This window comes from Pavona decussata, unplaced genomic scaffold, assembly GCF_977016875.1.
Source record: "Pavona decussata unplaced genomic scaffold, jaPavDecu1.1 SCAFFOLD_77, whole genome shotgun sequence".
In the NCBI taxonomy this organism is placed as follows: Eukaryota; Metazoa; Cnidaria; class Anthozoa; order Scleractinia; family Agariciidae; genus Pavona; species Pavona decussata.
This window is the reverse complement of record NW_028145495.1, coordinates 512,612-527,602: the sequence shown is the minus strand read 5'-3', so window position 1 is coordinate 527,602 and position 14,991 is coordinate 512,612. Positions and strand designations below refer to the sequence as shown.

The 14,991-nt window shown below is 36.7% G+C and overlaps 1 protein-coding gene and 1 long non-coding RNA gene across 3 annotated transcripts in view; one reads left to right on the top strand and one right to left on the bottom strand.

The window, feature by feature from the left end:
* LOC146476394 (uncharacterized) overlaps positions 1-6,194 on the top strand; it is a 31,893-nt gene extending 25,699 nt beyond the window's left edge. The window contains exon 3 of the long non-coding RNA XR_014865623.1: positions 6,116-6,194. This is a non-coding gene — a long non-coding RNA (uncharacterized LOC146476394). The remainder of the gene's footprint in view (positions 1-6,115) is intronic.
* Positions 4,825-14,920, bottom strand: LOC146476393 (uncharacterized). 2 transcript variants are annotated; one of them, XM_085114565.1, is made up of 6 exons: positions 14,556-14,920; positions 14,304-14,379; positions 10,807-11,145; positions 9,028-9,081; positions 8,313-8,344; positions 4,825-6,186 (listed from the first exon to the last, which is right to left on the bottom strand). In XM_085114565.1, exons 1-6 carry the CDS (start codon positions 14,749-14,751, stop codon positions 6,050-6,052), a joined length of 834 nt encoding a protein of 277 aa, XP_084970691.1. In that variant the 5' UTR covers positions 14,752-14,920; the 3' UTR covers positions 4,825-6,049. The 2 variants fall into 2 exon arrangements, with proteins under 2 accessions (XP_084970691.1, XP_084970692.1); XM_085114566.1 differs by lacking the exon at positions 9,028-9,081 and having other exon boundaries at positions 4,830-6,186; positions 14,556-14,907.
* Between the last annotated feature and the right edge of the window lie 71 nt (positions 14,921-14,991).

Here is a 14,991-nt window from a genome sequence, read left to right as displayed (position 1 = left end):
TACGCTCGTTGTTATGTATGAGTAATTGTCAACTGGCACATGTATAATCTCTTCTCTCTATATAAAACTATTTTTAGGTCTTGTATACAAAGCAATGTCTTCAGTCTTGAGCTTTGTCTTCAAATTTGTTTCTTGATTTCCGTCTTTGACACTTTCAACCGTTTTCCTTTGTAGCAAATGTGGAGTAACTAAATTCAACCCCCTCTTTTAATCTCGCGTTCCGTCTCTATTTTTTTAACTGGGCCGGGTTGTTCGCCAGTCCACGATTAAAAGTTAACCGAGGTCCTCAACTCGCTCACTAAGGATGGTTTTAAAGGCCTATTTTAATCTGATGGTAAAGAAAAGTCTAAGGCAAAACTGAGGGGCAAAAATCTTTTGGAGAAATCCTCACGGATTTCAAATATACTCGAATCAAAGTTCACGTTAACCCAGGATTAGCTTAATCGGGCTTTGAAGAACTGGGCCCACTGATTCGGTGGTGGTTGTTCCAGTTTTCTTGACACCAGAGGGTGTCTCTTGTTCGAGGGAGGGCGTTTTTCGCTTTAAGCCCCAAGAGTGAACAGCACCTAAAGAAATTTTCCCAACCGGTGTCGTAACAAATGCATGGAAATAGTGAGGAGAATTTAGATGTCAATACTGAGGCTGAAACAGTTAAACGTGGAAATACGGCATACGAACTGATCACAGATGTGAGCTTAAACATTTCACGAGTGAAAGATCCTCGCAGTGCTTTTAACAAACACGGTATTTCCAAGGAAAGCCGTGCACCCTCTGCGTCGCTAACATTTTGCGCGCAAGTTTCTCTCGTCAAAAACAACTTCGAGAAAACTTGTCAAGGAACTTCCTTGCTCGTGTGGACCACGCTGTATTATCAAAAATGGTGAACAATTCAAAACTTGTCGGTTTTCACGGTTGACTGTACAACTGATATCACGTCTGTCCTCCGCAGCTGCCTAAATACTTTTTTTTTTCTCGAAACCCGTAGTCTCCTCCCACGCATCTTTTTAAGACATCCCCTAGAAACACCTGTGGACGACATGCATCTGTCTCTAGTGGCACACCTACATACTCCTATGTGGAAAAATTCCCTGAAAACGGTTGCCTCCCACGCGGTCATTTTTTGGGGCGTCGTGGTGCCTTCCTCCACGGAAACTTCATTGTTTCTAAGTGTGTTAGATGTTTCCGATATTGCATAGAAGTGGCTACTGTGTCGATTTCAAAAAAAATAAACGGAAAACGCAGGTCATTTTGATTTGTGGCTTTTTTTATACTTGAGCAAAGTTTAAAAGTTTACTGTAGAGCTTAGTGTACCTTCGACCTCCAAAACTGCTGTATTTTTTTGTTTTCTCAACTCAAGAATTGTCGCCGTTTATTGCAGAGATCTGAGGCACTTCGGTAAAATATAAAGCTTGTTACTTTTGTTGTCTGAAATTTTCCGGACAATCCCTGATGACTTGGGGCATCTACGTCTTCATGTTCTTATAATTTGAGACCGTAGCCGATTAATTCGAAAGTTGCTAAAGTCATGCGCGCGTTAATAATTCGGTTTCGTGATCAAATTTCTCAACATTGTTTCACGAATCACGAAAAATGTGACTGGAGTGTGAGTCGTTAATTCAGTTTTTTTCTGAGGTTCTCTCCCCACGCAGTTTTATTTGTTTTCCCATTGATGTCACAGGTGTTTCATAACCCTGCTCCAACGGAATTTTTTCCACGATTTCGGCATGTCGCAAACCCTCGGGGCTAACTAAATTTGTATGCTATAGTTGTAAGGAAAAGATGATGTAAATCTATCCTTTAACAGTTTTTCGTTTCTAATCATCATCATCATTATATATATATATATTTTTTGCCATAAAAAAACAAACAAAAACAAAAACAAAAAACCATTGATCTAACACAAAAGTGGCAGTAAAGATATGGCGAGGAGACCTCAAGAAATCACCGGGCTTATATAAAGAGGTCACCTCGAAAACACAATAAATACAATATAGTACTGCGTATGTGTGCGACATGAACACTGAAATTCTTTCAATAAAAAACTCGTACATTCATTTCTTGAAGGTAGGAAACCAGATGAACCAGTGATATGTGTTGAAAGAGAATTCCAAGTAGGTCTAAGATAAAGAATTGTAAACTGTTTAAGATTAGTTCGACAGTCATGTGGTCGATGGCCACTTGCTATTCTAGTGTCGTAACCGTGTATTTGACTGCTAGTTACATGCAAACAAATCGAGAAACGTCGGAGGCAATAACTGGTTTCCTAGGGACTTTTCCCACAAAGCTATTTGTTTTCCTATTGTTGTCCGCGCTTAAACACCATGTTTCTTTTCAGTCATTTTGCAATTTCAAGGCGATTGAATTTTTCACAATTTTGTCATTTCCCGAGCCCTCAATTGTTAAACCATCATCGAACGCGATAATTGCAAGAAATTACAAGCGAGAGTGTTGTAAACCTTCTCTTACGTGTAAAAATAAGGGTTTCGTTTCCCAGGAACTTTTTCACACGCAATTTTATTTGCTTTTTGCGTTGATAACTTCTATAGGAATGGCACCTGTAGTTAATTAGCCACCTTTTCAAGCACGCAACACACCTGTTAAATTTTTTAGGCCTTATCACCACCGAATTTCACCGTGGTCTACTATACCAGAGGTTTTCACGATTTGTTTGGGGCCGGGGATTGTTTGCAAAGGGAGTTCACCTTTACATTCTCAAAGATATATCTCGTATTTGAATCGATGCTTACCCTCAAAAACTTCCAGACTAGCGACGTGTTGCTATTTGTAAAAAAAAAAAAAAGAAGACGACTTTGATCACCTCTGGAAACTTAAGATTGAAAACACCAATTCAGTGAGAGAAAACTAAATGGCATTGAAAGTGTGGCTGACAATTAAAGACAGAGCTTTTCAAAGTCGAGTGAAGTCTTGACTCCATTTTTGACAACCAGCGACTTTCCAGAATCCCGCGGCAGAGAACAAACAACCACACATGGAGTTTTTGACGTCCCAGCCTTAACAACTAAAAATTGATTTCGCGGAAAATCCTGTTTGTTTCTTCTCAGCGAACGACATAACAGTTCATTAGAAGTGAGCAATCCATCCCTCGACATGTACCCGTAAAGCTTTTGCACAGAAACGTGTTATGAATGCTAAATCAGGTGTACCGTTAATTGATTTCTCGTTTATTACAGGCGGGTACCCGGAACAATTAGAGGAGACTTGTTCATTTAACAGTGGACAAAACACTCAACTTAATTGAACCATCTGTCGCGTGCTCTTAAATGTTCTTCGGGGAAAAAAGGGGTGAGAGGGAAGACGTAGAAGCGCTTCCAAATAATTGAGTAAAGAATTGTCTCGAGATCAAACATTTCCCTTTCAATTTTAATATCTGAAAGGCCGTTTCAACTATTCAGTCGGAAAATTTTCCACTTATCGGCAAGCGAAACGACAAATTAACTACATCTACTGACCTAAAATGGCTGATAAATGTGTTAACCCGTGAACTTCGCACGGCTCTCGAGAAATTTCGGTTTGAAGTCAAATGGTAAGGTAATTTTCCGGAAATTCCGTCCGGAAATTGTGGAGTACCCTCAGAGGTACTCCTCTTTTTCCATTCGTAACGGAACGGCGGAAAATCCCTTACCATTTGAATGAATCCTCCGTTTCAAGGCCTTTTCCGACTAGAGCGGGACGAAACGCCTGATAGATAAATGGTAAAAGCGCAATCTCATCCGGTTGGTCGGTCGAATTCGGAAAATCCCTCACCATTATGCAACGGTTGCACCAACCGGATTTTTCCTGCAAATGGTAAGCACCCCTGGTTACAAGGCATGTCGAAAGATAGTCCTCTGTACACGTAGCATTGAAAATGGCTGTCGGCTGTAAGTTGTGAGGAAAACTTGCGTTTTCTTTTATGAAAGGCCACCACAAACCTTCGCATGGCCAAAAACGTAATCCTCTTTGTTTTCGGATGTGCAAATACGTTGTTAAAAGTGCAAAAAAAGCCAGCTAGCATTTTGGGAAAGCAGCAGCTCGTAAATTTGGGAAAAAAGATTCTGCTCCGTGAAATTTTTCGACGGTTTAAATTTTCAGCTAACAGATCAGACTGTGTCCAGCTTACACAAATTTGCCTTTTAAGAGGCCATAAAATCATGTGGGAGTGAAGTAAAAAACATTTTAACTATTTCGTTTAAGTGTTCTCTAGCTACAATCTTGGACAGATCAAAGGAAAAATTAAGACCACCCCTCCCCTCCATTTCAATGATAGAAAAATGTCGCCGGCGTTTTGCGTTGCGCCCGAATTCATCATTGATTTTGGGGGAGGGGGGAAGGGGTTAATTTCTTATTTTTTTCTGTCCAAGATTGAATGATCAAAAGAAAAATTAAGACCACCCCTCCCCCATTTCAATGATGGAAAAATGGCGCGTTTTGCTTTGCGCGTAAATTTTGGGGGAAGGGGGGGTTAATTTCTTATTTTATTCTGTCCAAGATTGTAGCTTTTTCCTTCAAAATATTAAATGAAAATGTTAACGGTCCTGGGGTGTTATATACGCAACCCTTTGTCGACACGACCTCTGTAAATTTTCTTTCCTTTTTGCATTTTTAAAGGAAAATGTTCCCGTTTCTCGGGTCTCGGGCCAACCTTTTCTCTTTTTTTTTCTCTTTTCGGTCTGTCTTTTTTGGTTGTTTTCCGTTTTTAGCGTTATTAAATTGGGTAACCATATCTTTAGTGTAAAAAAAATTGTCCTCGAATGAACCCTTAGACAAGTGTTGCAACTGCAACTGGATGTCAAGCAAGCTATAAGTATTATTATTGGCTCTAGTTTCTTGGACTGTAACCCTTTAAGCACAGTGATCAGCATCAAATTTCTCCTTGTAATATCAATGCTTATTCAACCTCTGACGTCATGAGAGTTAAGGATTGATCACTCAAGGTGAAATTTTTTGATATTTTAATAACTTCTCCCCAGTACTTTTATAAGAAAAGTATGGGGACAAGATAGGAGAATTTGATCTTTGATATTAGGAGTTAAAAGGTCAATGCCCTCTACAATACTACCCAAAGTGAAGGACGACTATTTTATTTTTAATTAATACTTGTTTTATTTTTTGAAACGTCTACCATTATAAATAATAATTATAATGACTTGTTTCTATTCATTTCAAGTAACTAAAAATGTGAATTGTAAACCTTAAGTTTCCCTCTAGAGGAATCGAGACTGTCAATAATATGTCATGAAACGTATTTTGTGTGAAACAAAAATTAGAGTGGACCGGATTACATCTGAAATAGGCTATGCATTTTGGGGTGACATGAAATAAGCGTTGCTGCAAATGGCACAACTCTGCTTGAGAAATCCCCCAACTCTTGTGAAAAAGTGGATCATAATATCATTATAAGGGGTGAAGAGTGGTAAGTTCGATGTGCACAGGTAGCACTCTTTTCTATGAGCTCGGGACTTTCTCAGCCATGCAAAAAGAGACGAGACTCTGAGATAGCTTCATGAAAATATTGAGACAGTGAGAGCCCAGAAATTTCACTAAAATTTTGAAAAATGCACAATTATTTTTGGAAGACGATTCACCATCACTCTAATGTAGCACTCTTACAGTTGATTAGCCACTCACAGTATTCTTGGGCTGCTAAAATAACTACAAGTCACATTACAGCAACTCTTAATGGCTTGTGTTGGAAAATTGGACACTAAAACGTCAGCATTCATCCAGAAAAATTATTTAGTTTATCAAAGTTCCTTTTGTGTAACAAGTTGTTTGTAGAAGTTTTGACAAAAAACTGTACATATATGCTTTGTATATTTACACATTGTTTTGTCCAAAACCAAAACTTAAAATACATTCATTTGCAAAAACGATTAATCTTGCCTCACTAAACAAGTGTCTGTACATTAAATATATTTTAAGTTTCAAAGACAAAAAAAATTTGAAACCAACTATAAAACACTCAAGTTGTACGTTGACAACTTTGAATAATTTAAATTTGAAAATCTTAAACTAGCTACTAACTAGCAGTCTACAATGGTCTTTGTAGCTAGGAACTGGATGCTTTTTTTCTTGTCTTTTTTGTCTTCTCAAATCTGATTGTTTCTACTTCCAGCTGGGCCATTTCTGTGATTCTTGCCTGGAATGATGGGTTAGCTCCTGCCATGGGGTCTGGATATTTGCATCCTGAAAAACAAACAATCCAATTGTCAATTTTGTATAACAGGTAAGTTAGTTTTTTTGTTAGAGGACTAAAACCTAGTTCAATGGCCTTAGCTCCCACAAGTCTCCTGTAGCTCAGTTGTAGAGCATCCGAACCAGTAATCGGAAGGTCTTAGGTTCGACTCCTAATAGGAGCACTCGGATTTCGTTTTTCCAAGTATGCCTGCTGTGTCACTTTGAATAATACATCATTCTCGGGACAAAAGCTCTATGGGAATTAGTCATAACAAGTTTGTTCGAAGAGGACCCACCTTGTCTGGTATATGGGGTTATCCAAGACACCACCCATCTCATGAACATTACCGACAAAATTTTATTTGAGCTGACACAGAAATATTCAGCTAGCAATAGCCATCATTGGTACTAGATAAACACGAAAAGTGAGGATTGAGTCTCATTGTCATTTATTACTGCTGGATAAAGGGGTGGCTATGCAATAAAGAAACCATCTTTTGAGGAAAGGGGATGCAGCAGGGATCACCATCTATTTTGTGGTTTGGTGGGTCCTGTTCAAGTATAGTAGTTTTGACCACTTCCCTAAGTTACATACCAAGGCCCACTTGTTCAAAGCCCAACTAAGCTAATCCTGAGTTGACATGAACTTTGATTCAAGTTTAATTTTAATGTCGATCGAGGGAGATGAAAACCTTGGTTAACTTTGAATCAGGGAGTAGACTAGTGTTCATTGATTTTTGAACAACTGGGTGCAGTACCATTATGAATAACCCAGAAAATGTGTTTCCATATGTTCGTGGAAACACACACAGTTATGTGGAAACACACAGTTATTTTCAGTTTACGCAAACTTTCTCAAGTGTTACCATAACTTATGCTAATTGAAAGAAACTTTTACATTCAACTTTTCTTAGTTCTAGTAACTGTTGTTTTTTAACAACCAGACTGCATAATTGAAAGGATTGAAAAGTCTGAAGAAATCAGTCTTTGATCTTTACACATCGCTGCAAGTTATACTGTTTCTACAAGAAGAAGAAGGAGGAGAGTTGCTGTGGAAAGCAGTAGCTCCTCTCTCATCTGCAGAGGCCTCACACTTGAGCGGAGACAAATAAGGAGAGTAAAATAATGAGAAATGCGGGGGTCATCCGTCACCCCTGTGCCACTTTTTCACCATTTCCGTGTTTCTTCCCATTTCCGACTTTTCACTCCTTTTTACGAATGAGGAGGAGGAGAGAGAGGTATATGGTGATGGTTCTTGAGGTTGCTGGCTGTAGCTTTCCCATAATCTCCCAAAAATTGGGGTTGAGTGTTGAGTAACAAGTTTTTGAATGGCTTTTTCCAACTTTTTGATGGCTTTCTGTTTGTTGCAGTGAAAATGCAAGAACTTTACAAGGAAGAGTTGTCAGCTTTCATATCTGTGTGAATAACTACATCCCAAAGACCTTGTAAATGAATGGACAACTCAAAGCCACCAGAACATTGCCACAAACTGATCAAAAATCTTTTAGTAAGTTACAACATTCCAGAGTGCATAGCCTGTGAGAACAGACGCCTTCTTCAGCTTTCGTTTCACCCGCTGCTCTTTTCATGGCAGGTAAAACAGAACCCAGAAAAAGCACAAGCACCTTGTGGTCTGCTGTTACTGTACTTTAGAATAAAAGTGAACTCTGACATAAAGTCAAATATTTCAGTTTAAATGCATTCAGTTGACTTCTTATTAATGCAACAGGACGCTTGAGGGAAGGAGACAGCAATATTGCCGTAATGTGTGGCCAGTGTGGCACTTAATAATTCACATTTAAATTTTACCTTTTTTTTATTTTTGTGAATGACCAGGCCCTGGTTGTTCAAAGTGCAGATAACTCTATCCAGCCAAAGATTGTGCCAAAATGTATAAGCAAAAATTGTTTGTCACATTGCTCACACAAAGACATATTATTGCCATCCTCTAACCCTCAGCTGTCCTGTTATAAAAGTCCACTACTTACTGAGTGGAAGAAAGGACAACTTGCAATCAACATGAATACTGAATTCCTCTCCTGTTATTTTATTTATTTATTTCTTTATTTATTTATTGAGCTCACATGTTATTGAAAGGTACTGTTGTAAAAGTTAGTAACACTCTTTTAACTTACCTTTAAGATTCAATGTTGCTTTTGTTTTCCACCTGAAGAAAGAAAGATATAGAGCAAAGCCAGATGTGAGATGGTAATATGACCATTAAAGTTTGAAAATTTTATTGGAAACATTTCAACATTTTAACTATTACTTAAGTATTGTTTTGTTTACTCATACAATTTGTGTGACTGCAGTGACACTGGACTTTGTTGAGCACACATTGTTTAAGACTTCAGCATTTAACAAACTATTTACATTTTACACTAAATTATTTCAATTTATTATAAAACACTTTACATTAATATTCTTGAAATTAAGTATTTTGTTTGAGTTTAAAAAAATTAATTTAGTGGGAAGCTTTCTTATTTGCCTGCTAAATCACAAGTTCTTTTTGGTATTTTGTTATTCAATATTGGAGCACACTTTCTGACAACAATAATTAATGTTTTTTTCAAAAATGTAAGGTTTTTCAAAAGACATTAGCCCTGTGTGCTACTCTTTAAATTCAAAGCTTAAATAAAGTTTATGTTTACATGTGTTTTGTGCTTTCTTATGGTATAGGTTCATGTTACTTGTTTCAAGTAACACAAAAAGTAACTAGGTAACCGGAATGTTTTTAAACAAACATTTCTAAGACTACTATGCATCACCCTGCTTAAAATAATTGTGTTAACCATCTGTTTGTTTAAACTGACATTATAAAATTAATATTATATAAGAAAATTAACTGACAGGCCTCCTTGTTTGGACTTGGGCATAGGTTGAATATCTTCTTCAGAGGAAGATCTGAAATGTTAAATATTATTTTCACATTCACAACAGTCATTTATCAGAAGAACCACAAAAAAAATTACTTTCACCATTAAAGTAATTATAGTCACATTTTTCAATACGTTGTCAATCTTACTTTTCTTGGATCTGTTCAAAGAGCAAAGATTTAACTTTTTTGCAACAGTACGTATTGCAAAACATCATTTGTGACTGCAAAATGATTGGGGTTAATTTTTATGAACTACATGCTATTAAAAATTAATTTGTTTCATTCAAGTTGATTGGCTGGTAAGTAGCTTTTGACACAGTAAGCTTATCAATTAAATTTGTCCTTTGTTTGGTACAACTTAACTTAATTAGTCGAGGCAGATGTTCTTTTATGAACTTTTTGAAAATGGGGTTTAAGTTTGAAATTAGCATATTAGGAAATTTAAGCATTAGATTTTAAGGCATATTACCAATAGAACTGTTATTGACATAAAAATTTACCACAAAGAGCAATCAAGAAAGAAGAAAAGCTTCTCTCCACTCTTTAGCATGGAAAAACAAAGTAATGCACTGTAAACATGGTATGGGATGTCGAAAGATAAAATTATGCTGATCTCTGCTACATGTATACACAAAACAAGCCAAACAGAGGCATCGATCTGCTTTGCTGTCAGATCTTGATCAACAATACTACCTTTTTTTTCATTTGGCAAAAAGGAACCACTTAAAGTGTTATATTCTCTGGTAAAATGCAGTGCACTGTGTGGGATGTAATAACAGCTAATCAAATATGAAAAAAAATTAAAAGTGTTTGCAACAAAATCCCAGTGTTGACTAACAAGAGATTGCTGTCATCCATGTCCTTTGTATTTGTTCTAATAATTAGTTGCTGATATTTTAAACTTGTAGGAACACCTAGGCTGTAACAGCATTAAACATAAAATCAAAATAACTCAACATACTCCCTTGGTTATCAACCAATGCACCATAAAATTCCCAAAAAGGCCCTCTGAAATTAGGCCCAACTTAAAATAAAACTCCCTCCCCCCCCCCCTAAAAAAAAACTTACACACACATCCCTTAAAAAATTATAAGCCCATGGAGTGTAGGACTTATACTTAGGTGTTGTGTTTCAAACTTTACTGGGCTCTAATTACATTTTTCAAGCCCCACCAATTTTGAAACACAAAATTCTCTCCAATATAAAGCACTCCCCCCCCCCTGCCCCTTTCCCCATAACCATATCATCATAACGGAAAATATCGGAACTACTAGCCTGCAGGCCATCTGTGGTCAACATCGTGTTTGTTTAACACGTAGCATTAGAACTGTGGTACTAACATACCATGTCACCTTCCTGGGCAAATTATGAATCATAAAAAAGGTCTGCTTGCCTAGGGTGCTTCCCCTCCACCCCACCCTCAGGGAAAACTCAATAGTAGGTGCATAAATGAAAAGTGTCTTTTGGTTAGTATGCAATTTTGAAAACAAATGTTATCATTATTCCACAGGGGTCCCAATCAGTTTTTTTGCTGGCAATGGGTAAACACCTCGGCCTTCAATCTCTGCCCTTCTCACTCTGATAAAAAAATGCCTACATGACAACCAAGTACACCTCTAAGCATCTACAAAAGATGGCCAGGCTAACAGAAATATGTGAACTTACAAGACCTAAAAGACTTAAGTTAATATTTTCTACATGTAATACATAATTAAAATTCAATTTATAAACTCAGGCATTTGCATCCCTACCTGGACATGGGTTTAACTGGTGTCTGTCGCTGAGATGTTATTGGTATTGTTCCAATAGCAATAAGATCACTAGCACTGCGAGGCATTGTTGGTATCGACGTGCTGCGATTAAACGTTAATGGGATCTTTGGCCCTGGCCGAAAAAAGCTACTTTTGTACAGTTCTGAGGATCCGTCACTTGAGAGAAGTTCCTCGTTGCTTATTTTACATTTTCCAAGTGTTAGAACTCTGTTATCTGCTTCACTGCTGCTGTCATTTGTTGCACTTGTGCTGTTGCTTTGTGGGCTTCGATGGGTATTATGGCTTAGCTTCTGACGAACATGGTTTGATCTTGTGTTGCTAAGGAAACAACAACAACTGGTGGTGAGTAAATTGTAATAAGTTTGTCTTTGGGTCTCCTGTTTAACAGATCATTAATAAAAATTATTATTATTATTAGTGTTATTATTATTATTATTATTATTATTATTTTTTATAAGAGCTGTTTTTCCTTAAGGACCTTATTTTTACTTCCAAATATTTTTAAGTCAGAATATGAGCAGATGATTTTTTTATTACAAATAAGGATAATTATCATACAATTGTAACTTTGCAACTCTATGAAAGTAGTCTCTTTTTTAATCAAAATGAATTGTAAATAGGTTTTAATGATTCCTTTCTCTGCGTTTAACTTGTAAATAGCAATTTGCTTGGAATATGTTAATGAAGAGATTATTTATAATTGAAGGGGTGTGTGGAAAAAAGCCTTATGTGACATCTGATTGACTGCTTAATTCTCCTAGCAAATTGCCTTGTTCTTCCTTGTATTAGCAAAGGAGAATTCGACATAAGATCAGATGTCACTTAGGGCTTTTTTCCACTGATGATGATGATGATTATTATTATTATTTAACTATAGAAGTTAACGTTGAAAGAGAACGACGTTTCGACCGTCCGACGGTCATTTTCAAGTTCAAAATGAGAGGTAAAATATGTGCTTATATACAATTGTGAAAAAACTAATGAGATACTGACTTAAAAAGCTCTAAGATATTCACATCTAAACAATATAAAAAATAATAGCGTGAATGATTAATACAAAGGAATGCTAAAAACGATAAAAGGTATTTAAAAGGTATTTAAAAGTGAAATAATTAAACAAATAACTTCGCGCGAATAGTCGCATTGTTTGTTCAGTTTCGGCTTTAGGTCGTGAATAAACAACATCTCGAAGATCAAGCAGTCGAGTTTGCTCTGACACTTTCTCAGGATTCTGAAGTTGCTTTTAATGGTCTCTGGATCCTGTCCATGCTCGTCCTTTACATGATTGCCAATTGCTGATCGTTTGTGTTCCTCCACACGTTGATGTAAGTGTCGACTCGTGAAGCCAATTATTGTATAATTGTATATAAGCACATATTTTACCTCTCATTTTGAACTTGAAAATGACCGTCGGACAGTCGAAACGTCGCTCTCTTTTAATGTTAACTTTTATAGTTAAACCAATTTCGAAAAACTTGTTGATTCGTATTATTATTATCATTATTATTATTATTATTATTATTATTATTATTATTATTATTATTATTATTATTAATAATAGCATGGGAGTTCAAAAACGAAACCAAAAAGACAAAAAATGATTTGCCCAAACAGAGTTCAGGACCTTAAAATCTTATGGCTACTGTGCCGTTGTGCCACCCTATCTTGGAACAGCTGGCCGGAAAACATTAAGAACACTGGATCTGCTGACATTTTTAAGTGTAATTTGTAAGGACTAAACCTTTTTAAAAATGTACATTTTGGAGATAGATATTTTTTTTTTATAAATATAATGCTACAGTTTTAATTAGTCATTCATTTAAATATAACACGTTTTGGATTGCTGAGAAAAAATGCTCTTCAAATTTGTAATTATTAAAATGTCATTGTTACATTTTTATAAGCAACCTTCTGAACAGTGGTTAGACGCTCTTGCCATTTAGCTACAGGGAAAGTACATTGTAGTCCCCCACCCCCCACTCCTAAAAAAATTCAGAGAGGAATATAAATTATATCTGAAAATGATGTTTTAATCAGGAAATGACACAGGCATACTCGGAAAAAAATCAGAGTGCTCCTATCAGGAGTGGAACCGATTACTAGTTTGGATGCTCTACCACTGAGCTTACAGGAGACTCGTGGGAGCTAAGGCCATTAAACTAGGTTCATGAATATATATCTGTGTGTGAAAAACTGCACACATGCACTTAGATATTCCTCTGTTTTTTTCCCTCACTGTTTTCCTTTGGTAACCAGGAATTTAAGCACAGGTGTTCATGTTCTACAGAGTAAGCAGCTAGAAGTAAAATATTTATCTTTCTTCACTTTTTTTTGCTTGTTGTCGAGGACTGGAAAACTCTTGTTTTGGTGTGCACTAGGTTGACATTACAGAAGCAATGGCATCCGAAAATTTATGCACCTAAAGGCAAATATTTAACTTGCAGTTGCCGTCTGTGGCCTTACAGTCAGACATCTGCGCTTTGGTTCCCACTGTTCCTTGTCTAAATATAACTAAGAAGAAGAAGACACTGGTTTTTCATCACAATTAAGTCAGAAAACCCCAGAGGCAATATTAATTTAGACCTAGCTTCTAAACAGATATTCACCCAAAACAAACTGATCATAAAACCAGTATTTGGATGGAAAACTATCAAATACTATTTTTGTTGTCAAATATTGTCACTGTTGGTTTAAAATGTACAACCAATTGATACAAGCACTTCATTACTCATTTTTGTTGAAGACATTCTAGAGTTGCTACGCAAACAATAGTCTAAGATTAATTCTTAATTAAGATCTCATCGTTACTTCGTTTATTTAAAAACCACAAAATATATTTACAAAACTACTTTAAAACTCAATTGAACCTTGTGACTTCAAGATTCTGTTATACCGGTATATGTGTGATATAGTTTCAGTCTTTTATCACAAAAACAATTATTATTTTTGCAATACAAGACTGAAACTATTCACGCAAAATTAATTCAGGCGTCAAAATTTCCTCAGGCATAAGGTGAGTGAACAGTAGGATGATTGGTCGTTATTTTTACTTATTTTAAAAATATTACAAAGCTCGATGGTGGCTTAAGGAAAATTAATAAGTTTTAACTTTTTTCGAGTCATTTTAGAACACATTGAAACAAATATTTGTACATAATTATATAAGTAATTAGTAAGGTACAGAGATTGATTTTTATGTAAGCTTATTAAGAACTTATTTTTAAGCTTGCTTTTGGTAAAGAACTACAAAAACGATCGCCGAGCCACAAAATATAATAACAATTTGTCCACCATCCTCTCCCTGTAATTACAGAAACGAAAGCTAATTCAAGTATCTAGATTGCCTCCCACAAGGACAACTGCTCTACAAAATTGGTTATTTCAAAAACACCTCAGCGGGGTTTGCAAAACCTTCACTCGCGGATCGATAGTTCTGTAAAGCTACTTGGCAAACTGGTAAGCGGTAATTGACTTACCCCGAATCATTTCTTGTCTTCTGTTTTACAGGGGCATATCCAGCATCAGTTATTCTTTTATCCACAGCCAAAGGCTCTTCAACGAGAAAAAAAAAGCAAATAACATATTTCCGCTATGCAATTGCAAAAATAAAGGATTATTACTGTGTATTATATCCTGTGCTTGCCACGGGCCGGACGGCCGAGCGATTTTATGTACGTTTACGCGGTCTAGAGCTTATATCCAGTACTGAAGATGAAAACGGTACTTACTTAAAATATATTTTTGCCTTGCTTGGCAAAATCGCCGAGGACTGTGCGCTGCCATGAAGGTGTCGAGCGAAGTGAACGGAGTTTGCGGCGGCCGCATTCTCAAAGTTACGACATTACTTGGCGCCGAGTGCTTCCAAAGCGGCGAAACACAGGCTGTCCTTGGAACAAAATTATTCCTTTCCCTACTCTGCGCCATGAAAAGGCTTTGGAGTCACCTCCAAAGCGATGGATCTAGCGCAGAAACCATGGAAGAAATAAATGTTTGAAGATCATCTCCACCGTCCAAACATTCTTCTCTGTTCATGGAACTTTTATGTTAATTTCTGCGCCCGCGTCTCTTGGGATCCTTGTATCCTAGCAACTAGTGTTCTTCGTTCACTCCTCACCAGTCCTTTCTCTGAGTTTCAGATCGCCTCCAATCCATTGAAGTGTCGTC

Coding starts and splice junctions, on each gene's coding strand:
- LOC146476393 (XM_085114565.1), bottom strand. CDS start 14,751: ATGGCGCAGAGTAGGGAAAGGAATAATTTTGTTCCAAGGACAGCCTGT. Junction 9,082..10,806: donor CCAGTTAAACCCATGTCCAG/GTAGGGATGCAA, acceptor TTAACATTTCAG/ATCTTCCTCTGAAGAAGATA. Junction 6,187..8,312: donor AGCAACATTGAATCTTAAAG/GTAAGTTAAAAG, acceptor TTTGTTTTTCAG/GATGCAAATATCCAGACCCC.